General features: G+C 38.2%; 2 protein-coding genes across 5 annotated transcripts; one reads left to right on the top strand and one right to left on the bottom strand.

Moving 5' to 3' along the window:
- Positions 1 to 1314: 1314 nt before the first annotated feature.
- Positions 1315 to 10564, bottom strand: LOC136239569 (proton myo-inositol cotransporter-like). 4 transcript variants are annotated; one of them, XM_066030331.1, is made up of 7 exons: positions 10464 to 10538; positions 8986 to 9057; positions 8857 to 8918; positions 8393 to 8790; positions 7864 to 8035; positions 3180 to 3385; positions 1315 to 2499 (listed from the first exon to the last, which is right to left on the bottom strand). In XM_066030331.1, the coding sequence occupies exons 2-7, from the start codon at positions 9028 to 9030 to the stop codon at positions 1430 to 1432; spliced, it is 1953 nt and encodes a 650-aa protein (XP_065886403.1). In that variant the 5' UTR covers positions 9031 to 9057; positions 10464 to 10538; the 3' UTR covers positions 1315 to 1429. The 4 variants fall into 4 exon arrangements, with proteins under 4 accessions (XP_065886403.1, XP_065886417.1, XP_065886396.1 ...); XM_066030345.1 differs by lacking the exon at positions 8986 to 9057 and having other exon boundaries at positions 10464 to 10564; XM_066030324.1 differs by having other exon boundaries at positions 8393 to 8918.
- LOC136239591 (uncharacterized) lies at positions 10534 to 14145 on the top strand. The gene is made up of 2 exons (XM_066030356.1): positions 10534 to 10667; positions 13368 to 14145. The coding sequence occupies exons 1-2, from the start codon at positions 10632 to 10634 to the stop codon at positions 13989 to 13991; spliced, it is 660 nt and encodes a 219-aa protein (XP_065886428.1). The 5' UTR covers positions 10534 to 10631; the 3' UTR covers positions 13992 to 14145.
- Positions 14146 to 27293: the final 13148 nt, after the last annotated feature.

Genomic DNA, 27293 nt, shown 5'->3' on the forward strand with positions numbered 1-27293 from the left:
TGAAGAGATAGGATGCATGCGCGTTAATTGGGTAAACACCTTATATTCTGTGTTATAGTGGTGGCAAGACAAGCGGAGCCAGGACTGAAGAGATTCTGGGAACTAGCACGAGTGGAATTAGCGCCTCCGCGTCCCAGCGAGTGGCCTATAATACGCTCCGGATTTCAACGTATGTGGCGTGACACTGTCAGTGGAAAAGTCCTTCAGCTCACAGGTAGACAAGCAAGACAAAATGCTTTAGTGGCAATGGAGGTGACGTGCTGGTTCTTTGTGGGTGAAATAATTGGACGAAAGAGTGTTATTGGGTACAAGCCATTCACACGAGTTCAGACTCATTAGACTGGTGAAATGTACTGTTTAGTATTTAAAACATATACATTGTACATGTACTATTCTAAATTGTTAAGGAAAAGCACTACATCGTGCTTAGGGTAACTGGATTTCGAGGCACGACTGGTTTGATTCAATGTTACTGTTTTGATGTCACGTGCAGTGGAACCTGTTGATTCTTGACATCTGTGAGATTTCATAATTAGACAGATTTCAGGGGTCTAAATATATGTACATAAACAATGCCATGGACAAGAGTCCTGATTTTCAAGGTGTCTTAATTATGGGGGTCTATTTGTGTGTGTACATTAATACAACAGGGGTGTAAATGTAATACAAATAGGACCATATCCTGATGATTAAGGTGTCCTAATTTCAGGGATGTGTGTGCGTACATGGGGACTATAAACAGGTGTCCTGATTTTCAATGTTCTTAATGTTTTAATATTTAAATGGCTCCATTTTGTCTCTAGCATACTTTAGACTAAGTCTTAGTGAGGTGAGTTTTGCAGATTTTTTTAGTGATGTGTCCTCACCTCATTAAATTGCAGTAAGAAAAAATTTCGTGGTCACAACCAAAAGCTATGAGACTAGCTATTCTTTGCACTCTCAATGTTGCAAGCCACAATGAAACCTGGAGTGCATGCACGAGAACCATGCAGGCAAAAAACACCATCATTGTGATATTACTGTATGTCATCGCAGGCTGTGAAATTTTTAATTACTCTAATAGAACAATCATTATTCTAATAGAGCAATCATTTTCAGAGTTCTCAATAAAATTCGGAATACTGAGGTTCTACTGTACTTTGAAGTAAGACATGAAGGGGAAAATTTTTAACAACTTGTCAGTAATGCATTAATATTTGACTTGCATGGAACCATACAGCCCAAAACCACCTCAAATTCTATCTATCGTACTGAAGCCACAATCATCAGCTCTATAGTAAACCATGTAACACATTAGTTAGCATAGAAAAATGGATTTTTCAATAACAAGTATTACCTGGTATGCTGTGTACAACTATATGATTAGTTTAACAATTGAAAGAAATAGAATGTTAAAAATATTATAGCAGCTTACACACATACACAAAATTTATTCATCATCAATCGACGTATCATCCAGGAGTCTCATTCTGTATTCACTTCTTCTACTGCACCAATTTGTGAAGTGAGGTCTTTCAAATAATTGACCAACCATCTCCAGGGAAATCCCTTTAGTCTCTGGTACAAGCAGCACCACAAATATTAGACCGCTAAATGCCAGCAAGGAATAGACAAGAAATGCTTTAGGTTGTCCCACTGCATCAATCAAAGATAGAAAGGTGAGAGATACTAGTAGATTGAATAACCAGTTACATGTGGTTGCCAAGGCTACAGCATTGCTACGTGCCCACATGGGATAGATCTCGGAGTTGATAGTCCAGGGGAGTGGCCCCATCCCTGGGGCAAAAAATACAAGATACATAAACAACGACACCAATGATAGGATGGCAAATCGGTTGTTCGGGCAATAATTGTAGTACCACTGTGTACTTTTCGGATCATTAAAATAGTCATCACTAAATATAGCATCATCACTAAACATAGTAACATCACCATCTCCATATATGGTATTGTTATATTGATAGTGTGTTATACAATCAATTATGCTACTATTATAAGGCCATGGCCTTTTGTTTGAATTGTCCTTGTCCCCTTTGCTACAGGTTCCATTGATGTAATGTTTGTCTGATATTTTAATGGCACAAAACCCACACTTAGAATTTGCCACACAAGTACCACACTTGCTGTAGTCACAAGATGCCCCAGGGTATAGTGGTACAGTATCAGGACTATTCTGATTGGCTAATAAGAATGACCCAGCAAGAACAATGAACCAGAACACGACACCACATAGTGAAACAATTAGGAGCTTGCGCCTACCAACACGTTCCACCAAACAAAGACCGACGATGGTGAAAGAAAAGTTAGCAAACGCAGGAACGATGGCAAACCATATAGCTTGTTGATCACTGTATCCTGCCATTTGTATGATGCTAGCACTGTAGTACATGACTGTGTTGATACCACTGACTTGTTGGAAGATCTGTAGACCACAACCAACAAAGATGGCCAGCATCACTGACCGAGTGTTGAATACACGGGATATGAATGCAAACACACCTACAAAAAAGAGACATGCATGGGTCAGTACTGTATATCAAAATGTACATATCTACAGTATGTAAGGTCGTAAATTATTTCACTGATAGGGTCACCTATGGGACCAACCATTATGGCCTTAAAAATAGTGGGATGAACACCTTAACTTTGGGACCTACTTGACATGGTTATTATAATGAGGCGGTCTTATTACTGAGGTTACGAAGTAAGTTTGGTACCTATAAGAAGTAGCCACCATAATGAGGAAGTCATACTAAAGAGGTGGCCGCCACTGGCCACTAAATACACAGTATAACACAGGATACAACCTAGTGGATGGTGTGATTTACACTGTACTATGGAATGTGGACACCTACTGTACATTACAGACACTCACCAAAGTACATGAAATAAACAGTATGCTATCTGGTTGGTTTCAAGGTGTCCATATTACACATGCTCCACAGTACAATTACAAGCAGTAATACTCAAATTTGGAAATTGCATTGCCACTATTGTATGCTGTATTCAATGCAAAGCTTGTGAGTTTACAAGTCTCTATAGTTAGCAATTCAAACACACTTTATAGTGTCCGCCTGGGAATTTCTACAGCACACTGTATGTGAAATTAACAAGAATGCACTGTACCACAATGTCATTAGAGCCCCTTCACTGGGTGGGTCTCTAATTGTTTAACTCACTCATTTTCTCTTTCTTAAACTGCTCGTACTCCTCTCTGATACTCGCTAGTTCTCCCTCGACTTGCTCTGGCATACGTGTCTTCGCTAAAACCTTCCTAGCCTTATCTTCTTTCTGGTGAAACACTAACCATCTTGGGCTCTCCGGCATGAACAGTAATCCAACAAACATGATGACTGAAGGGACACCAGCTAATCCCAACATGAACCTGCAGAAGAATACAATGGATATAAATGCACTGAGATCAAACAATGCCTTAATGGTGGTTAAATTACAACTTCTACACACAATCCGATACTCCCAAAACCTGTGTCAGATTAGTAAGGATGTTGGCTCCCTCATAATACTATTGTAACAGTGGAACCTGTTTACTAGCCACCTGTGTAGAAAAGCTATCTAAAAGGGCCAACTTCAAATCCCCCCAAGGTAAGAAACAGAAGTTTACACACTAGTCTTAAAACGTCCACACGTCTACTTTGGCCCAAAGGTGACCAGCTTGGACAGATTCTACTGTTTTACCAAACACACTAACACTAGGCTGTGTACTACCAAGTGTGGGGCAATGTATATGATGATTATTTAACAAACAAGAGATCTGAAGCCATGTGAAACACAGCTATTGCCACCCAGTGAACCAGCACTGGGATGCCTGTGCACTTGAGTCTTGTGTAGGCAAATCCTCCTGATGCTGGACTAGTAACCCGCAAGAGGTCTAACAGAGAGAAGTTGCAGAACTCAAAGTTCCACAATGACTTGAACATTGCTAAGCAAGATAAGGACAGTTGGGAATTAGCTTCCCCCCAGTACCCATTGATGTTACAGCTGCTTCCCCAGATGACACCAGGCCACCAGGTCCCCAATATACCTACAACTGTGTAAACTGGAGCAACGTGAGCAAATTTTTTTTGCTCAAGGAAACAATAACAACACCAAATTGGCATAACTGGGCATTGAACCTGATTACCAGGTTGATGCTCTAGCCACACAAAGCACAACTTCTACAACTACATACACAATAGGGACGTGCAACATGGGTAAAAAAAAACAACTTATTGATATCGATGCCAATACTGGAATGCCCAATTCTTTGGTATCAAATCAATACTTTCCTAAATTATCCACAAACTTATGGTGGACATGTACTTTCACAAACTTATGGTGGACATGTACTTTCACTAAAAAGCATTCGTAATTGCTAAAGAATACCAGTTGAGTGATTACTCCAAGGCAAACCTCACTGCCCTATCATCAACCCGTCAGCCTTAGTTGTTCACTGTAATGTTCAGTATTCAACTTTATCACAACAATCTAAAACACATCATACAGTATGGTAGTACTGTATATTAGGGATCATGGAGGTTTGAAATTTTCTGGCTAAAAATATTACCCATTAACCAGCTTCACAATACCATCCTGGTGCCTTGGTAGTATTGGTTAGGTATAACCAAGCCCAAATTAAAAGTTCCTTCAGTATTGCCCTAAATGATTTTTCGGAATTTCTACTAACTGACTAACTGCCTGCTTGCCTACCAGCCCGATGCCTTCAGACAAGAGTAACTAAATAACGACTAAGGCTACAGGCTTGATTTTTTTACTGTCCAACATACTTTCAGTCCGAGAGGTGCCTTTTGGCATACCGCAATGTGTACAATGACCGCAACATGGACTTACCTTTGTCCTCCTTTGTGACCCATTTCGTTTTGCTGACAACCCAAATTGTCAATTTGTGGTGCTGAAATGGCTTCCCCACGTTTGTAAATGGGAATTGTCCATCCATATTTTCCGTGGTGGATGGATTGATTGCAGAGGCACTTCTACTGTTCTTCATTTGTAATGATGTGGAACAGGCCAAACATAGCTGAAAGCGAAGTGTAATGATCACTTCACTTTCGAGTCAATAACTGATAGCTGGGACAAGCGTTCAGTCAACAACATTATCTCTGGCACCATCCTTTCTTTTGATGCAGTACGTGTGGATTCACCAATTATAATAGTTACAAAAAGGTAAACGCAAACGAGTATAAGGAATTTTTAAGTTTGATTAGGGATCAAGAAAAAAGTAGGGAAGCAAGGGAGATCGCCTACATCTGCAGATATATTACTGGATCCCTAATTCAGTCATTAGTATAGATTAAATCATGGATTAGATGTCCACTAGTATATCTGCAGGTATAGGCGACCTCCCTTGTTTCCCTACTTTTTCTATGCTAGCAGAAAAGACCTCAAAACAAATCTCACTTTCGATCATTTCTAATAGCTTCAGTGGGCGAAGCTACCCAAGCTTGACCACTCCATTCTTCTAATAAGTATGCCTAAAGCAATTCGATTAAGCGAGGTACCGTGTATGTTGTAGCTACGTTTGCCACGGAAAATTCTGTTTAGTGCCCATCTGTTTTCTAGAGTGCTTTAAGTATGTTTTGTCTTCAATTAAACTGTAGATGCACTTTACCGAGACCTAAGCTTCTGTGTAGAATAATTATTTTGTGTTATATATAATTGGAGTCTGGTCTTTATACTGCTGTTGCACCATAAATACAACACCTTGTAACAACTCGCCATCATCATAATCACTCAGCCAACTTCATCTGTTCTACACACTGCGCGATGCCATGGCATGTGCAATGGTCAGTTTTCTTGTTGAGATGGTTATCTTCACTAGCGTTCATCTTCACGAAGCAGCGATGAGATGCTAGCTTTGATTTCTTTTCAATTCTCTGATGAACATATTTTTGGTCTTCTGCACTCATGTCAAGACCATGCAACAATTTTAAAATGACATCTACTCCTATCCTACAATATCTCCTCCACCTATACGCCCATATAATACGCTTTCATTTTTAAAGTCGGTTAGAGACCATGCTATCAGGTCTTTGCCTTTTAAAAACCTCAGCTTTGTCTCGGATTTCAAGATCCATGTGCTAGCTAGGTTAGGTCTCTAACCTACACTTGAAGTTGCCACTCATTTTGAGGGAACTTCTCCAAAAATTGTTAAAATACTATAATCTACACATCTCGTCCTTACCTCATTAATATTTCTCTCTATTTATTATCACTCTAATTACAATTGATTGTGGGTTTGGATTACATCATAAGAACATCAGGCTGTTGTCACAAAATGTGGCTAGTGAAACATCTCTGAACAAAGGTTACAACTTGTACATAAAGACACTATGAAAGATTACCATATAGGCTAAATATTTTGAGGCTCACTGATTTCTAGGTTTTTGAAAAACAAAACAAACAAAAAAATTTATCTGCAAATATTTTAGACCAGCATATATTTGTTTGCAAATCTGCAAAAGTTTTGTGAATATTGCTAAATATTCCCCCTTGAAATATTTAGGCCATACATGACCCGCTGAACAAAAACCCAACTTATTTTCTTTTCCTCAAACTTCATTTTACGACTTTTTTTTATTGTTAAAGGGAAAAACAAATGGGCTGTTAAAGCTTCAGATAAGTGCTTTCAGAGTTATAGTGATAGACAACAAGAAGAGCAAAACAATTGATTTGTACAGTGCCTATACTGGAAAATTACAGACGCATGTTTAATTGATTATACGAAATTATGTTTCGAGTGCAACAGGCTACAGAGTTGGAACTTGTGTCAGTGAACTGGGGCATTCATCAAGGTATACATGTAGCTAGTGGCCTAAATACGCCATATGCTGTTAAGCAAGAAGCTTAGAAACAGCAACTTTCCTGCAACATAAACAATCACATGTAACTCACATTTGCTTTATGGTACAGAACGAAACAAAGATATTCTTACTCTTCATGAAGAGGTGAATCTATTGGTATATAAATATTTCAATTCAAGTCTTCCTTCACTGTTTACCGAACCGATTAAATTATTTATGTAGCATGCGTTTTTTTTACCCGATGTATTTAAATGACAAAAACAGAATTACGCAAGCAAGTCTGGTTTTCACTCAGCTGGTCATATCAAAGCGATCAGTAATTGAAGACAGATGATTGAAAAAATGGTTGACATCAACGTTTGTCTGTGTACTGATGGTAAATACTTCCAATGCTTTGTTTATTACCTAAAGATCAGTGTATGAGTACAAAACTTTCTGAGGACAGAAATGTGCTTCCCTCACAAACTGCCTACTACACATCAAATGGTAGGAAACATCAAAGTAAACACATCAAAGTAAACTCACTGAAACTAAAATCCTACTAATTCCATGTATGGTACATACTGCTCAAACACAACAAGAGTGCAAGCGATGAAAAAACTCACTAATTACAGTAAATGGCATGGCACCTGTTTCGCTTGTGAGTATTCATAGTATAAGATGAATACTTGCAAGCGAAACGGCTGCCACACCATTTAATTAGTGAGTTTATTAATCGTTTGCACCCTCAAAATAGGATGAATACTCATAAACGAAATACGTGCCACACCTTTTAAGTAGCAAATTTTTTAATCGTTCGCACTCTCGTTGTGTTTGAGCAGTACGTACTGTACCATCCACTCTACAAGCTTACTCAGGCTAGACTATAGTAATGGCATTACCTATGGGCCAAATAGACAGGTGGATTATGGTATACACGTACTAGGGAAATTTAAAGGTTGGAGAAGGGGGACTTTCTACAAGAGGTGTATACTAGTGGATGTTAACACAAGTGTATACATGTTATAACAGATACACAATACATACGTATACAATACACACATACCTCCAACCATTTTTCACAGCAAAATCATGTTGTATGGAGAATAGTCCATCGATCACAGTTGCAACAAATTGTCCGCCAGTTACGAATAAGGTATTGATGACGACTAACCTCCCTCGGATGTTGCTAGGCGCTGTCTCTGAAATGTAAACTGGGACTGTCATCGAGGCAAAACCTACAGAAGACAAGACAAACTTTACAGACATACACAGCTAACAAAAAAGTTTAAGTTTAATGCTTGCTCACACTCCTTTATTCACCTTGTCTATAAAGGTGCTTAAAATACACGGACTATATATACAAAAGCTGAATCCCCATAGTCACAAGTCACAACCCAAAAATAAGCACTGGGATCTTAAACTCCTTATAGTAGTTACAACCCAGAAATATTAACCCAGGTTCTTCAACTGAAATGGAGCTGTCACCCTTATTGTAGACATAACCTAGAAATAAGCACTGAGCTACCACCCGTATAATAGCAACAACTCAGAAATAAGCACTAGTGTCTAACTCAACGTACTATGTCACTTACCAATTCCCAAGCCCACAATTGCTCTCCCCACTAGTAGGACCTCCTTAGACCCGGCTATTGCCATGACAACTGCTCCAACAGTGAACACTGTTGCTGCTAGCAACATTACTTTCTTCCGACCAATCAAATCATTCAGAATTCCAGACATCAATGCCGACACAGCAGCTGCAGCAACAGTGACACTAACAATAAGTTCATGCCAAAAATGGTTTAAATCAAATTTGTCATCAATTAAGATCATTGCTCCAGACACAACGCCAGTATCATATCCAAATAGTGCTCCCCCTATGGCTGATACACAGGTAAGGGCTGTTAGCCATTTCTTAGCATGTTTTGGTGAAGTAGTTGTAGATGATGATGTTGAAAGTAGCTTGACTTTGTCACCTCTTTTTCTATCACTGGAGGCAAAATTATCACAAGCAAAAATACTTTCTGACTCATCACAACTTTGTGGTGTATCATACATTAGAGTCTTGGCTGGGTCATCTTCTTTACTTGTCATCTCAAGATGTAGATTAAAAATCTCCTAATAAAAATGGTAGAAAGAAATGAGGAATTGTCTTAGTATGTGTCCAACAACCCTTAAGACTCACGGGTGGCATAAATCTTACAGCAATACCGTAGAGTATGGTTGTCATGTATTAAGCGCATACTTCTTTCTTGTGCTACAAGAGAAGAAATGCTACAAGTTTGTCAAACGTGTAAGGCTCCACATTTCACTGGTATATGGCCAACAATAATGTGGGTTTCACTATGCTTACCAAGTGAAACAGACTTTGGTAATATGGAACTAGTGCTCCCATCACACAGGAACTAGACTCAAGGTAATTCAGTAAGGTGATTAAAACCTGCTAGAAATATTTCCAGCTAAAAACCCTTGGCATCTATTTCATTCAGTGGTCCCTCAGTAAAGTCTCGTGTGGCCAGACCACTTTTTTCTCTTTGTCATTGGGTAGGGAGAAAAAAGGGTCTGGTCCGGTTCGAATCCCACACTTGTCTTGGATAATTCGGTAGAATATAGATTGCGCCAATGAATCCCAACCCTCGATTTCTAAAGCTACTTTGGAGTCTACCGCTGTTGAATTGGTTATACAGTGAAACTTGTTAATCAGAACACTTGAAAATAAGAATGCCTACATAATCTGGTGACTTGGTAATGGTCCCAAAGTATCCGTTAGCATGTAAACTAGAAAATCAGGAAACCTTAATCATCAGGACACTTTTGGTTGGTCCTAAGGTGTCCTTAATACACAGGTTTCACTATAACTCTTTGAGTCTTTGGTTATTGTACTGTGGTAGTTTTATCACAATGGAGTTTAAGTACATGGGACAATTGATACTGCACCCTTGTGAGACCCTCTATTCAATCAAGGGGTTGTCACTCCAATATACACTGTACTACGATCTACGACTGCGGTCAAAGCTAAAGGTCAATGAACAAGGCCGATTTTCACGAAGAATAACGGTCAAACTGTTTTCCCAGCACGGTCAAAGCCTCGCGAGTAAGTAGTGCACGAAAATATAGCGAAAATAAACGGAACCAGGTCCATGGTCAAGACAAAAATTTGATGAAAGTCAACGGTCAAAATTGAAAATCGATCTTGACCAACTTTGACCGCGGTTGCGGATCGTAGTACAGTGTTTATTGGAGTGACACCCCCTTGTTCAATGACAAAGATAAGTGATCTGGCTATGTGAGACTAACCTCAGCACACCCAAACATTTTACACATACATCATAGTTGCTATATTCCATCCAAAGATCCCACCGTGATTTCTATTACTGAGACAACAAACCTTTGTTAATAGGTACTGGAAGACACATACAAAAGGCTGAGTGTCTCGCTGAGTGTGTACACGCAATGTGTTAATGCACTACAGAAACAAACTTGAAATTAAGGGTCAAACCTAGCATGCAAACTACAAGTGGATGGCCTAGAGTTGGGCCTTACATAATCTCGCACATTCAGACTCAGTTTTTAACTTGTCAGCGAAGACAAAAAAAAGTAAAATTTCAACTTGATGTTTTGTCTGTACGGGACAACAAGTTTCCAGATGTACGTAAGACTCACCGTAGATGTGTGTACACTCTCCTTGCCCTTCTTCCCCTGTTCTAGATCTTTCGCTCGGGTTTCGCTTCAGAAATATTACACGCGCTTAAAATCATTTTAGGCGCTTAATGTGGTTAAGCTAATCAAAGTGTACCACATTCTTGGGACCAGATTGTATCGCGGTGGAATATGAGTTCTGAGACCAAATACAAGCTTTACGCAAAGGTGAGTATTGTTCTGTAGGATCTTGTCGCACTTTCGAGGTGTTGTTAGTTTCTATGGTTGCACTCAGTCACCATCGCTTTCACTACTAGGCCACGCGAGACTATTTCACTACAACTGTACAACAAGCTTTCCAACTTTTGAAGAGCTTTGTGCTGGTGAATCTACCCTCAGTTAGTTTATAAGTGCATGCAGAGCCCACATTCATGAGGGCTCAAAAACAGGTATTCTTGCACAGATACTATACTCTGCTGTTAACTGCGCTGGGTTAGGCCTCTCCAAATAAATTGTCTGTTTCCCGTCCTGGACTCAGGCATATTTGCATGTGGGCGGGTGGTCCATTTCCATTATTTCATTATAATATTGGCAGTATTTCAAAGCCATTGTTTACCTGGCACAACCATCATAAAAGCATGCTAAAGCTTGTTATTTCCTTTTTAAGTTGCAAAATAGCACAAACGTGAAGTCTGTGCAGAAGTTATAGCACTGCTGACACGTGAACCGACACTGTTTCAAGATAGCTTTTATTGAGTCTGTCAGTATGCAAGAATAACCGGAAAATAAATGGAAGAATATGGAGCTGACAGTAACCAGATGCGGGCAGTGGATGGGAAACAGAATTTATTTGGAGTGGCCTTAACTGCAGTATATTCACTACTGTACTACTTGACTACAATCATTATACCCATCTGCTATCCTGTACGACAGTCCAGTTTACATCACATGATGTAGATATCACTGGACTTTTACAATTATCATCTTTATGAATTTGAGTGATATTCCTGTTAAGTTTTTACTTGGCTTTTACACAATGTGTTTCAGATACTTTACGGTCACAGCTCACACCTGCACTTTACTTTCCTTTGTTAGAATTCCCTCAGTATATTAGTGCTCACATGTTACAAAATCATTGTATCAAGTTATCAACTCAGAACGGTAGAATAATCATCTATGAACTTAGGATGTCATTGCAAACAACTCCTGCCATCGACATTCTGTTTAAAATCTTCTCATGCGATTGCAGTTTAAACCCACAATCATATGTAATTGTGTCTGATGTGATGTCTACTAGTTGGTAGAAGGCTTTAGGGTTTCTGGCTGGCAATTATTTTTATGCAGGTGACAATTTTATGCATGTGAGCGGGTGAAAATCCCTAAATACGGGTATCACCCGTGGAATGCAGGTAAGTTAGAAGGTTTGGTTCAATGCCTGCAGATGCATTGAATGATGAAGTCCCATCCTTTTATTTTAACCAAAATGATGCCATGAATACCTGTAGGTTGTCGATACATTTCAGAAAAATGAGAATTTACGTAAATTCATTTTTAATGATACTTAAATCGTTTCCATCTTCCTGTCAGTGTGGCAAAGCTACTTAGTGCTGAAGCATCTTCCCAAGTCATTAAGGTACACTAACCCCATCCTTAAAAATAATCAGTCCAGTGAAGTGACACTACCATCCTATCACTGAGCAACTGATATACTCTAATAGAGCAGTCTTTAAGTATTCAAAACTGATCCCACACCTTCCTCCTTTCTTCTTCAGAATATGTACTTGCTAGCATTGATCTGTTAAATTAATACTTTTAAAGCTACTCTCCATGTTCAGGGATGTGAAACTATTTTTTGCCTGGAAAAAAATATTTAAGGAAGAGACCACATGTAAGGTCACAGTAGACTTTATTTGAATACTACTTATCATTTTACTATTGCGATTAGCAGGTGTTCTAGATGAAATGAATAGTTTGTAATAACATCTCAAGTCCATACTGTATAGCTTAAATATTTCGAGGGGCAAATTTTTTGACGTTGAACAATGTTGCTAAACAATTTTTTTTACAGATTTACAAACACTCCCTAAATGTTTTAGATTATATGGAGATCAAAATATTTCAGAGATAAAATTTTCACTGATAACCCCCAAACTGTGAAATTAGCGAAAATTTCCCCCCTCCAAAATCGAAATATTTGGGCTATACCTTATGCTATGGGTGTGTCCATTTGTGGACCAGACTAGAAAGTTACTTGACAGTGCCTCCTTAATCTGCTGACAACAAGTTTGTTACACCTTTATTACAGGTACAACATGATTTATGTGGCTATAACTTATTATGTGTAGTGAACTACAGGGGCCAGTCGTTGAGAATGATTAGTGAGGACAGTTAGCTTAATGATTCAGTGATAGTTTCCCAACAGTAGATTTACTGTATTGTAACCAGCGGTGTAGCTGCTATTGAAACAACTGATTCAGTAAAAATTAGGAAACTGAGTTTGAGCAAAACAATGTGCTGCAATAGATTGAGATACGCTAATACAGCAGTGGTTATCCTTCACTCTAATAGAACAGTCAGGTGTTAACTATCTTTTTATATTTTCTACCTGGGCTGCCCTGGAGGTAATGCAAATCCGGAAGACATCACTTTACAGGTGCTGCATGTGTGAGGCTTTTTGTGTCTAGATAGCTGGCTAGCTGAGCTGGCATGTATGATACCTAGATACTGCAGACCTTGGCACATACAAACAGCCACAACTACTAGAAAAAAGCAGATAGATCCATTAATCAGAAAAGTAGCAATAATAAAATTTCTGGTCTAATGATTCAGTTCATTCTATAAATAGACACATTATACACAATTATGACATTCGTTATGTATACATACATTTAACAAACAGTGATATGTTACATATTTGTTTATTTACAGGCTTCTCCTGATGGGAAAGGCTTGGGTGACTGCCCCTTCACCCAGCGGGCTAACCTTGCTTTAACAATCAAGGGAGTCACACCGGAGTACATCTATATTGACCTGCACAACAAGCCTGACTGGTTTTTCCAGATAAACCCAGAAGGTTCTGTCCCGGTATTGGACACTGGTGACCGGAAGATTACCCAGTCTGCAGAAATTGTGATATTTGCTGAAGAAAAGTACCCCAATCCTACGCTGCGACAACCTGGCAATGACAAAGCAATGGAAGTGTCTCAGAATATTTTCAATGTTTTCGGTGCCTGGGCCAAAAATAAGGAGGAAAGCAAAACTGGTGAATTGAAGCAAGCGTTCATAGCAGAACTTAGTAAAATCAATGACTACTTGGTGTCTAATGGTGGTCCCATGCTTTGTGGTAAGGAATGGTCTATTTCTGACTGTCACTTTGCTCCGAGAATTTATCATATCCAGGCGGTTGCTAAGCATTATTTGAAATACAATGGAGTTGGTGAAATGCCAGGCATCAAGGCATACATGGATTTTGTGTTCAATTCAGAGCCATTCAAACGTACTGGGTACCCTGAAGAATATATCTTGGAAGGATGGGCGAAATATTTTTCATAGTTTAAAAACTTCGACATTGTGGCATAAATATGTGTTGGGAAGCCAGAACAGTTTTATTGTAGTTAGTTTACCACAATCACAGTGATAGCATTATTCATGTAGTTTTTTTTTGTGGCTCTGTTGGCACATTTCATAAAAGATTACAATCATGTCATTGGTATAGTATAGTTATGAGGAGCTTCTTATCATAGGACCAAGAGTTCATAATATATAAAAAAAAGAGGAGAGTGTTCTACTTCAGTATAGCCTGTATAAACGCATATCTCAAAGTAATACAGTAAAACTTTGATTACTTTAGGATATCATGTCAACACAGTGTTAAGGAGTGTTGACAATGACATCAGTAGGCTGCTTATTGAAGCCATAACTACAACAGTCATTCCAACCAACTAGCACATTGAAAGTGACTATAGGTATTGCATCATAACTTTGAGATTTGTGTTTGTACAGGCTATACTGCAGTAGGACACTCTTCTCTCTTTTTATATTATGAACTCTTGATAGGACTCATAATTAGTTCTTGTATGACTGTGTTTTCTTACAAATTATTGTCTGCATGCCTAGTACATACACCGACACTGTAGATTGACATGGACTATGTTAAATAATAATGATGGAATGTAGAGTTCTAGCTGGTCAATCAAGACATTTCTACCATAGGAACCTGAAAAGGCTACCACACATAATGCATATTCCAATTTCTATATTACCTGTATAGGGAAGTACAAAGCAACACATCATGTTGGCAATGGCCATTGGTATGACTAGGCACCCCACAGCCCCACCTAATATGCTAGGCTGGCATTAGGCCTGAGTCAAATATGCTCAAAATTTTGTCCAAAATGCTTTCAGGAATTTCCCAAATTTTTCACCCATTAATGCCATTATGCTCTTTCAGTGTTCCTATTATGCTCCTAAGTTAGCAACATTATTACTATTATCTTGAAACATTTTAATCAGTGAATGCTCTATTAGAGTATTTCACTATAAGGCGACTGTTCTATCTATTGCAGTTTCCACTGACTGCTCTATTTGGGAGTATCAATCTATTTTCATGGAATTAAGCTCCATGTATACATATAGTTTGAAATATCCACCTAATATGCCAACATACTGTAGCACTCCAGCCTATTATGCTGGCATATTTGATGCAAGCCTAGCTGGCATAATACATCACAAAAACTACCACCATACACATACTAGGAGTATGCAAATTTAACAACACTATGTTTGTTTTACAAATTATGTGTACAGAGCTGGTATGTATTTGTACTGTGATGTTTTCTATAATGCCATACTGACTTTCACAATTCTCATTCCACCCATGGCCAGCTCTATTAAGTGTATAATGTGGGTTTCCGGTAGTTTATAGGTGTAAATACTCATAAGACATTAAAAATAAAGTGCCTTCATGAAAATTTGCATTTAACACTACTGTAATTGTGAGCTATCTTAGCATGAAAGAAAAGTGTGCTCACTGTATATACCATGATTATTATTAATATCACAACATTGGGTTATAATATTATACAAACCAGTGACACACGTACCTATATCAAATTAAAGGCTCTAGCCACTTAATGCCATTCTTCCCTAATCCTCCATAGGGTTGCAACGGGCAAGATCATGTGCCAACCAGATATAACTTATATCAGTTAAAATAATGATAACCCCTTTACAGAAGATTGGAAATAGGTTGTCCCCATGCCCAAAAGCATCTTTTCCATTTGGATAAACAAAAGAAAAAAAGTGGAGTTCATTTGCAAGTACCTATCACCAGTCAACAATAATTAGAGGATGAATCAATGGAGACATGAGGCTAATACTAAGTCATCATGTAATCTGACTAGAGTGGAAGTGGGATACCTTCAACTATAGGAATGGGATGCAGTTATATAAAATATTTAAGATCTCTGATTCTCTGAATCAAAACTTGCAGCTTGGCTAGCTGCTATCATTGCTGAAATTGCAACCTCCAGGAAATGGAATAAGATAATGATAACTAAAAATAATATTAATAGCTGTCTCATGCAGTGATTGTTCTACTACCTGATATATCAAGCAGGTCTCTTCAATTCATTTATTGCATGACCAAGGCAAGTTTTGTTACTACAATACAGTAGCTGATTGGATGTCAGCCAGTTGTTTCTGCTGATCTTGACAAGATAAATAGTTTAGAAGACCACTCAATTTCTTCAGTTTCAGAGCATAATATCCACAGAGAAATTAACTAGAAAGTTACTGGTGACAGGAAACGTCTAGGTGATCATGACTTTATTCGGTCTAATAAACAGAATAATTATATGGTTGATTGAGTGAGGTATCGCTTTCAGAATGTTTAGACGACCAGCAATAAGATGCATGGATTCATCGAATTTTTGTTGCAGTTGAATATCCAAAAGTTATAATATTAATTCACTTTATATTTTCTCAGTTTTGAGCCGGTCCTGATACAAATAATTAAACTTTTCTTAGTCAATAGAAATCCTAGTATAAGATGGGAGAGAAAATTTATCTTTGTTTACCTATACTGTGCAACTACAAAGGAAAATGAAGAAAACATACAGACAAATCAATAAAATTAGTACAACTACAATAAGGTGAATTATAGATTTAAATACTTAATACGAATTAGAGCCTTTAGATAATTATTGTTCCAAAGTAAAATTGTAGATGGAAAAATAAAGACTGGTGAGATCTTGGTTATTAATGACAGTGGTTGGAGATCAAAAGGGTGGTAACTTCTTGTTCTTGAATGTTGCAAAGTGGAGGTACAAATCAAAATGGGATATCAATTTCATTATGAAAAATTTGTATGCATAAATAATCTAGCATTACTGTATTCATTTGTCCTCCACTTAAATATGCTACAACAGTGTCGGTACATTGGCAGTCTACCTTGAAATCTCTACTCTAGAGTAGATCCAACACAGAGCAACCCGAACTGCAACAAATACACGTGATCCCACTGTAATTTCATGGACCAGCTGGACTGGGAATCACTTGAAAATAGACAAACAAATTTGACCTGTTTTGTTTGAAGTGAAGCATGTGAAATGTTACACTTAAGAAATCCTAGGATTCTTAGGTGGCATGTAATTAATGTGAGCATTCCATTTCAGGTCTGACTAGATACATTGAAATCACACGCACGCACGCACACACATACACACAATCTTGGTCCAAATCACGTTTGCCTCGTGGCTATGGACATGGTTTCACATGCATAGAAGGCTTATAATTGAAATCTGGTTGATCTTGGGAGTTTTGACATTTAGCCTGATTCAAGGCTAGCAGTCAGACACATCCTTGAATTTGCACAACAGAAAAAATCAGCTCACTATTGAATACAGCATTAGTCCACTGCACCGGCTGTTAGCTAATAACTCCATGCATACACTTCAGTGATGTTTGCAGAATATAGCCTCCTTGCGGTCTGCCAAATTATTTGTTCCTCACACACTGCACAAAATTCTTCAACTTTCAATTCAACTGGCTCTTTCTTGTTACCAGTGTCTGCCTGCTTGCTATATTTGTACACTGACTTATGACTTGAAAAGCTGGCCCAGACTGTTTTCTAAAGTCTCCAGTGCCTAACTGGTAAAGTAGATAATAACAATAACAAAGTCAAATAAGCAAAACAGCTCACAGAAAGTGCCCTTCTTGATATATCCGTAGATGAACCATGGATGAACATCACCAAGAGTACATAATATATATATTTAGATATAATTATTATGTACTCTTGACATCACTGATACAGCTCATCCCACTATTAATGACAACCAACAAGAACCCACAATCGATCCTTTAATTCTTTTTATCTATATATGTTTAATCACCCACTGGAGGTGCCACTGATAACTTCTAAGGGAAGTTTCAGCAATGGTAAGTTGCAAGCTTCAATTTGAGAAAGTGTTCCGTTCCGTGGTTTAGTCCATCATTCCGTTCCGTGGTTTAGTCCATCATTCCGTTCTGTAGAATAGACCCCACCGTCTTAGCTAGCTATCGCCCATTTAAAAGTATCGAGAAACGTCGGTTTTAATATTCGGAGTGTTGTAGCTGGCCAGTGGTGGTAGGAGCTACGCATACCAAATTTTCACACGTTTCACAGCAATTTCTTACCTTCCAGATCATTCACTGATGAAGTAACCAACAGCCAAGTTTCCCGTAATGTTAGATAGTTTTGTATCAGACATCCAAAAATTAGAAAAATCCAGCGGAAAGTAACTAGAATGATCAAATCTATAAGAAATCTTGACTACGAGGAATGATTGAAAATACTTAACTTGCCATCATTGCATTATAGACGTTATAGAGGTGACATGATTGCTGTCTACAATATGCTACATGATAAGTATGATATAGACCATTCTGACTTTTTTACTTTTCACCCATTACCCATACCAGAGGTCACACATTTAAGCTATTTAAATATTTTTCAAGAACAGATGCCAGAAAATATTTTTTTACAAGAAGAGTTGGTGAACCATGGAATAATTTACCCCAAGAAGTAGTATGTGCAGCATCAGTTGATGATTTTAAGAAATTGATTGACCAGTATTCATCTAACACTATGTATATGTGTATGTGATTAGTCTACTTGTACTTTTTTACCTGTTGATCAGGTGTAACAGGCTGTTTAGCCTTATAATAAAATTAATAATAATCAGGTGAACTCCAGAAGAGTGGGAGGCGGGGGCCCTGGAAGGCAGGAAAGATGGTGTTCAAAAATTGAAAAGGAATGTGTTGGGATGAATTATGCCAAGTTATGAGCCATTCAGGGTTCAGAACTGGCTAAAATGAAAGGGAATTTATGGCACATGTACAGGTCATTGTCCAACACTACGGAGCTGTACAGCCATCTCCTGGTTTGTCAGGGCTCCATCAAGACTCCAGACCACTCGTACAGCTCGCCACTGTGCTTGAAAAAAGCAGCCAGCAAAAGCAGACCACTTTACTCCGGCCGACTGTGACAGTGAAATTTGATAGTACATTCATTAAGCTTTGTGTTTGTGTAAAAAAATCAAACTTCCTGTCTTGGGCAATAAGAACGGTTTTCGCAGATTCAGTCACATATTTGTCAGAGCAATTTGCTTGTGGACTGGTATATAGTATTGTAAGAGAGATTATACTTTAGTAAATACTCATTAAGTGTAAGCAGAATTTCGTTCTCACTGTTGTAGTTCCTATACACTTCTGTGTGTTGAAGTTGTATAATAAAATATTTACTGTATAAATTATTAAGTGTGGCATTCTGTCACAATGCCCATACATTAAGTATACATGTCATAAAAATGTTGTTTAGCACTATGCATTGATAGTTACCAGTAAACCTCTATAAGGCCACATAAACTTAATTATTAGTTTCTCATCCTCCTGCACTCAAAATACCAGTGCAGGAGGGTGGATTTTATTTTATTTTTTACTAACTAGATAGCTGAATTAGCTAGCTAAAATAACTCAGAATGTAGTTTTCTTAGACTGCTCTAGCAAGGTACCAACTTTTAAAGGTGCTGGATGGCTGCACTAAGCCACCATGGCCCACCAGTGATGCAAAAAATCCTTGATGAGGTAAGAAAAACGGCGGTGAGGGCAGGGATGAGAAACTAATAATTAAGTTTATGTGGCCTAACGGCTCCACAAACTTTTTATATGCAGTGCTTTGTCAAAAAACACTAAATGGAGATGTGGTAAAGGAAATGCTAATTATCCCTATCCTCTGTCTGCTCATACAATCCAACCTCTGTTTATATACAATGTCCTCTGGGAATTTGTGAGCTACAAATATTAGCTAAAATATTTTCTCTTTGTAGTGTTGCATAAAATATGTAATTTTTGGTATAATTTGTATATTGGTAAATAATACTAAACAGCTAACATATCAATATGCACCAATTATTCTATCAAAATATGTTTGATAGGTATTAATTCCAAAAATCTGTAGAAACCTCTTGACAAAATCTTGACAGCTGTCATGGTGAACATTGTATAGTCCCATTATAGTCATAACTTGAATAGCTACTTGGATTAAACACCTGTATAAAAAATATTGTAATAAACCGCTGTTGTACATGTTAGATCATACAGTACGATAGTACTGTATAGTAGGGACCACAAAGGAGTAGGTGTGGCCCATGAAATAATATCACCAAAAAAACAGCCTCAATTTCTCCTGACGACGATGAGGCAGTATTGCTTAGATGACACTAAGCCCAAACAATCTTTCAGATTGACCCGAAATGCTTTCAACAAGTTGCTACGGAATTTTAAAAATAGTTTATTTAATGGAATTTTCTACTGACTGAGTAAGTAAATTGACTGACTGACTGACTGATGCCTTCAGACAAGCGTAACTCGATAATGGCTAAGGCTATGGGCTTGGTTTTTTCACTGTTCGACGTCGCTTCGGCCCGACAGGTGCCTTTTGGCATACCTCAGCACATACAATGCATTCTTCATGGACTTACCAGTGTCCTCCCATTGACAGCAAAGTTTCAATTTGGCGATAGCACGTGATGGCTTCCCTTCGTAACAGAAATCGTCTGTATTTGTCATAGTGGCTATTTTGATAGCAGAGGTACTTTTCAAACAGTTCTTGATTCATACTGCTGTGTAACGGGTTGAGCATAGCCAACAACGAAGCGTAATGGATACTTCACTTTTCAGACGATAATTGATATAACTGGGGTGCATGGCACCATTTCTTTCAGTATGCGTGGATTGCAGAGGTGCTTTTTGAACAACTCTTGATTCGAAACGCTGCATAACGAGTTGAACATAGTTGACAACGAAGCGTAATGGATACATCACTTTTCAGACGATATAATTGATATAACTGGGGTGCATGGCACCATTTCTTTCGGTATGCGTGGATTGCAGAGGTGCTTTTCGAACAGTTCTTGATTCAAAATGCTGCAGGATGGGTTGAACATAGCTGACAACGAAGCATAATGGATATTTCACTTTTCAGACGATAATTGTGGCACACGGCACCATTTCAGATGCAGTATGCGTGGGTTCACCAGTCATAATAATTATTTACAAAAAAGTTAACAAACAAGTACACAGAAAAATTTGGAATTTTCAACTAGAGTAGGGACCATAACACATCGATAAAAAGTGCTGAAGCAAGCTGGAGTAGTGCACGATATTAAATCACAGTAAAACAATAAGAAGTGTTATATCCCTACTGTGCATACAGACTTGTTGTAGCTGAACTTTCTACAAGGAGACTTCTAATGTCTACAAGGTGACTTTGTTGGAGCTGAATTTTCTACAGGGTGACTTGTTTGTAGTCATTTGGGGCAAATTCCCCCCAACCTTGTGGGGTTTCTTTTCTAAACTTTATGTCAGGTCAAGATCCATTTATAACTCATGCACATTTTACACTATTTATTATTACAAGTCACCTAAAACCAGTCAAACCAGCTGTGCAGAAATTGTCACCCAGAACATTCGTGAGTACTAAGCACCTCCAACAATAATTATCGTGTTGCTGCTTTAAAAGGCATTACTAGCCTTTTAAACAGCTTTTAAGACTTTATAACCATCTGCAAAGACCAAAATGGCAAAAATCTAGTGAGACACTACTAAGAGGTGATCATTTACTGCTTCAAAAATTCAGCAACTAGCTAACAAGAGAATCTGGCTCTCCCCCAATCACAAACTTAGCCTGTTTGTGCCCCTCCCCTTGACAGATCCTGGATCTGCCCCTGATGGTGACTTCTAATGTAGCTGAACTCTGTGCAGGGTGACTTGTAGCTAAACTCTCCACAAGGTCATTTGGTGGTTCGTAGCCTATAAGTATCAACTTGAGCCGCACTGAGTTGCTCAGCTGACACATGGCTCCATAAGTGGCCCAAAAATATATTGTACCAATTTGTTTCTGTATATTCACTCTTGTTGCATCTTAAATTAATGTTAACTCTAGTTGGCTGGTAATTTGGCTCCCTTTTTTAATAGTCAGTGTATAGGGCAAAAAAGACGGCCAAATTACCAGCCAATTAGAGTTAAAAGAAATCAATTTAGGATGCAGCAAGAGTGAATATAGAACACAGTCAAATTTTGTTAATTGCAATTAGTTGTACATCAGCAGTTATATATCATATATTCTCTTTTAACCTAACTACGGAAATGACTGCTCTATTAGAGTAGTGACTGTTCTGTTAGGGTAGTTGAATACTGCTGATGTTTTTACAAATGTTCTTTATGCTATGTTAAGGTTATTCAGACTTATGGACCAACCCTGACCCCAAGGGAACTGAGCTTCCACTGTACTAGTATATCACTAGTATGTAGAATGTGGTTTGGGTAGTGGTAGAGTTAGGCCTGAGTCAACTTTCAGGAAATTCCATGCTTTTCAGTGTTCCCATTGTGCTTGAATTATACTCCTAGGTTAACAATATTTCTTAAAATTATCTTGGAATATTTTAATCAGTGAATGCTCTATTAGAGTATTTCACTACAAACTGGCTTATCTATTGATCTAACTATGCTTTTGAGTGCTCTACGGTTTGTAGTTTCCATTGACTGCTCTATTTGGGATATTCAATCTATTTTCAAGGGAGAAAGCTCCACAGTTTGAAATATCTACCCTATGCTAACATTATGCTGGCATAGCTGACATATAGGCCTAGGTAGAGTACAGTATCGAAATATTTTTCAACAAATGTTATCAATTTCACTTGCCTTGTTGACAAGAATATGGCGATAATGCCAGGCTCAGTTTTTTCTATGTCTGCAAGTGAGTTGGGGGATGTGTACATGTCAACTACAAAGGTTGCTATATACCGTAAAGTTGGGTTGTTAAGCGCATGTATCTATTAAGCACATATTAGTTATTAAGTGCATATAAATTTCTTGTGATTAACCTGACTAATAAGCGTACATGGTCAAATGCAAGGCTCAACATGTGACAAAGCTACACATGGGAAGAAAAGCTGGAAGTGATGGAAAATTAATATCTTCTCAAGTGCTTACATCTCCCTTGAGGTCTCCCTTTACTATGTATACAGCAAATTAGCCTTCTGGATTGTAATATTCTTGTTCATCACGAAGGATTCACCCAGAAAAGGCAGAAATGGAGTCAAGCATCCTTATACACTGGAGTGGTGACTGGCACAAACTACTAGCTACTCGTAGTGATTCTGTGATAAGCAGGAGTTTCCATTGTTGGTCCGATAGATACGGAATCTGATATTACTACTATCCTAAGAGAAGACCAGTTAGCTATACGACATGGTGAAAAAAACACTTTTAAACACAAAATCTCATAAATGCTTCAGGCACCTTATACTCTAATTATGATTGGCAATTGCAAGTACCTAATCAGTTCAGTTACTACACAGCTAGTTATACATATTATCTTGCTCTAGTTTTTAGATTTAGTTGAATTTATAATACAGACTATTGAAAACAATGTCCTTGTATTTTAAACAATTGTTTAGATTTATTTCACAAGCACTGATCGATGGTGATATGATGCCATGCTTAAGCAGTGATCTCACTTAGTTAACCACTACACATAAGTCTAAGATTACATTGTATAATTAAGCAACTGTTGTGTGTTATGTCACTGCAGGAAAATACCATGGTCATCTCACATTATTTCCCTATGTAGGTGTTCTTATTCTATGTCACATAGATGCGATAATGATATTTTTATTATTGCGATAATGTACCTCATTATCGCAATTATCACAATACTTGACTACACATGTAAATACTAAAGAGATACTGTAAATATCTCTATTAAATTATCACTGTGTCACTCATTATACAGTTGTGCTTGATTTGTGACTATATCTGGAAACCGGTATCATGACAAAAATTAAAAGTACTCGTTAGAAGTATACCTAGAATCGTAATGTTTTCACATTTCAGGTTCGCCACATGTAGTTTACAGAAGTATCTGGAAATTTCCTATTATAATGAGAACGATAATGACTTTTCACAACAATCAATTATTCATGATTATCGCACAGCACTGCACATCAGATCAACTGTTGTAACTGGATTGACAATAATAAAAATGCAGATTTTCTAGGTCACATAGAATCAATAAAAGGCATCAAAGTAAAGAAGCTTGAGGTAAACCCAGAAGACATCAGATAATTGAGCAATACAACTGATGTTAAAGATCAAGAGTCTAATTTCTTATAGGACCAGTCTAAATGCACTACAATAAAACATCTCAATATTCAAAGCCCTTTGCTGATATAAATATGCTGATTACTTTCACCCTGAACTCTGTTCTGGTAATTATCTTATCATTGTACAAAAACATTTGTGACTGGATTTTGGAAAAACGATCCAAATCGCACATTAGAAGTTTCGAGATAAACGGTTTTAAATAATTGAAGCCAGCATAACTCTCCAAGGATAACAAGCACGCGTATGAAATTTACACAAAAGATGCATCAATCTGTTACCTTTCAAGGCACTTCCAGTACCTGTAGCTGCTTGTACAGTTTCCCGCCAAATAAGACAAAATCTGAGCAGTTGGACGAGCGAAGTAATATCACGAGTGCTCACAAAGGGGTGGAGGCTGGGGGGTGGAGGCTGGGGGGTGGCGGGGAGGGCAAAAGATAGGCCTCAAAATGGTGGCAGACCACAATTGGAGTCCAGACACGAGATTACAGGGCTGTGCTGGCTCCTTAGTGGCTGATATGTAGCAACATCTACAGAGAACACGTCTGGCCAACATTATAAGGCTGTCCACCAGTAAACCACTGATTCTTGCCAAGCCAGGTCCTTCACAAGGCCTGAAACCGCCATTTGGGCACTCCACACCACCCAGAAAAGACGTCTATTAAAACCAGCCTCGTGTAGTTTGAGTAGTGCTGAGGGTCAAAACTTGTAGTACGATAGTGTAGCTATCCACTGGTGGTGTTAGTTTGATTTTGCCTGATGTGCGATTTGGTTCGGTTCTGTAAAATCTGGTCACATTTGATGTTGAGATTTTGATTCTTAGTATGGAGCTAGAGCCTCACATACTGAGCAGATGTAGTAATAGTTGGATACAGAACCTGATAGCTAAGTGCATAGCCATTATTATCACAGGTCAATGCATAAAAAGAGTCCATTACATGGACTCTTAATTGTTATTATCATGTGACCATTGTGATCATAGCTTCAGGATTGGCAGAGAAAGGAATAGAAGACTCTTAATCATCAAGACTTGGGGAGATGGAAAAGTATTACCATGGACAATGTAGAGTAACCGGTCATTCAATGGACACCATCACATGGACATCGTTATATCAGCTCGACCAGGCTACTAGCTGCAATTGAAACTGCACTACTTTGAAGTACTAGCATTACTTGTTCTTGCGTTAAGATTATAGGAGCATAGCGCAGCCACTGTGGATGCACTTTTCAAGACCTTCCGGACCATCGATTAACGGAACAGTGATGCATAAGCTGGGCAAGAAAGGAATTACTTCCACATTGCAAAGAAACGTTATCCTTTTAGTCAACTACATGTCAGTCCATGCACATCATTCTATGTAGTCAGTCCCTGTGGCTGCCAAGTAGTCAGCTCCTCCCTCCCTTTTTAATGCAGTCATAAAGGCACCAAGTAGCTAACCCTCAATGCATGGATTATAGTCAGCTACAAAATGCACAAATCCCAGTGCATAGCCTTGGTAATTGGTTTGTTATAGCATTTGAAGTCATCAATAACACATTTTAATAGGAAAGGTTTCATAATGCATACATATTAGTAGCTGCTACAAAAATCAAATCACAAATCATAGCTGCATTAGGTAGCTAATCACATGCAGGTTTGACTGCAATTCTGAAAAGTTTTCTGTAGCTCCAAAGGCGTAGCCAGACCCCAGGCCACCTGGGCCCAGGCATCAATAATTCTAGATACTCTAATAGAGCAGTCAGATTATTCACAGAAGCAGTGTAGGAAGCTATGCATGTGTAGTTATAAACAAGGATATCTAATCCAAAACAGCCAAGCTGTAAAAAAGAGTGCCAATTAGCACAAAATTCACCTGAATTGTCATTATTAAAATTTTTACCATTAACCTACCACCACAGCCATTTCTTGGCCACCACCTTGGATTTCTCATCTTTTTTCACCATAGCCTTTTTGAGGGCCGCACTCTTTTTTTACAGCTTAGCCGTTTTGGATTAGATTTCACTTCTTTTTGTATTTGTATACCCCAAAGCCAGCCATAGGCCAGCTTTGGGACTTTTTTAACCTATCTTTTTTTCTTTACCACAGGAAGAAGAAAAGATGAAGCAGATGTACTTTAAATATTTCTGATTTCATCAGTAAATGTACAAATTATATATATATATATATATATATATATAATGCATATATTTATCACAGAGCTCTCCATGGTGGTTTCTTTGTAACTGAACACTCTACAAGGTGACTTCTTCTAGCTGCTCTCTCTACAGGGTGAATTGTTTGTAGCTGAAAGATCTACAAGGTAACTTTTTCTAGCTGATCTCTCTACAGGGTGATTTGTTTGTAGCTGAACTATCTACAAGGTAACTTCTTCTAGCTGATCTCTCTACAGGGTGATTTGTTTGTAGCTGAATTCTGTACAGGTGATTTGTTTGCAGCTGAGCTCTTTACAGAATGGTTTCTTTGTAGCTGAACTCTCTACAATGTAACTTCTTCTAACTAATCTCTCTAAAGGGAGATTTGTTTGTAGCTGAACTCTCTACAGGTGATTTGTTTGCAGCTGAACTCTCTACATGATGGTTTCTTTGTAGCTGAACACTCTACAAGGTAACTTCTTCTAGCTGCTGTCTCTACAGAGTCACTAGTTTGTAGCTGAATTCTCTACTTGGCGGTTTCTTTGTAACTGAACTTTCTACAAGCTAACTTCTTCTACCTGATCTTTCTACAGGGCGATTTGTTGGTAGCTGAATTTTGACAGGTGATTTGTTTGTAGCTGAGCTCTTTACAGAATGGTTTCTTTGTAACTGAACTCTCTACAAGGTGACTTCCTCTTGCTGATCTTTCTACAGGGTGATTTGTTTGTAGCTGAACTCTCTACAAGGAAACTTCTTCTAGCTGATGTCTCTACAATGTCACTAGTTTGTAGCTGAACTCTCTACATGGTGGTTTCTTTGTAACTGAACTCTCTACAAGGTGACTTCTTCTAGCTGATCTTTCAACAGGGTGATTTGTTTGTAGCTGAACTCTCTACAGGTGATTTGTTTGCAGCTGAACTCTCTACATGATGGTTTCTTTGTAGCTAAACTCTCTACAAGGTAACTTCTTCTAGCTGATCTCTCTACAGGGCAATTTGTTTGTAGCTGAATTCTTTA

Source organism: Dysidea avara, chromosome 1, assembly GCF_963678975.1.
Source record: "Dysidea avara chromosome 1, odDysAvar1.4, whole genome shotgun sequence".
NCBI classification, from domain to species: domain Eukaryota; kingdom Metazoa; phylum Porifera; class Demospongiae; order Dictyoceratida; family Dysideidae; genus Dysidea; species Dysidea avara.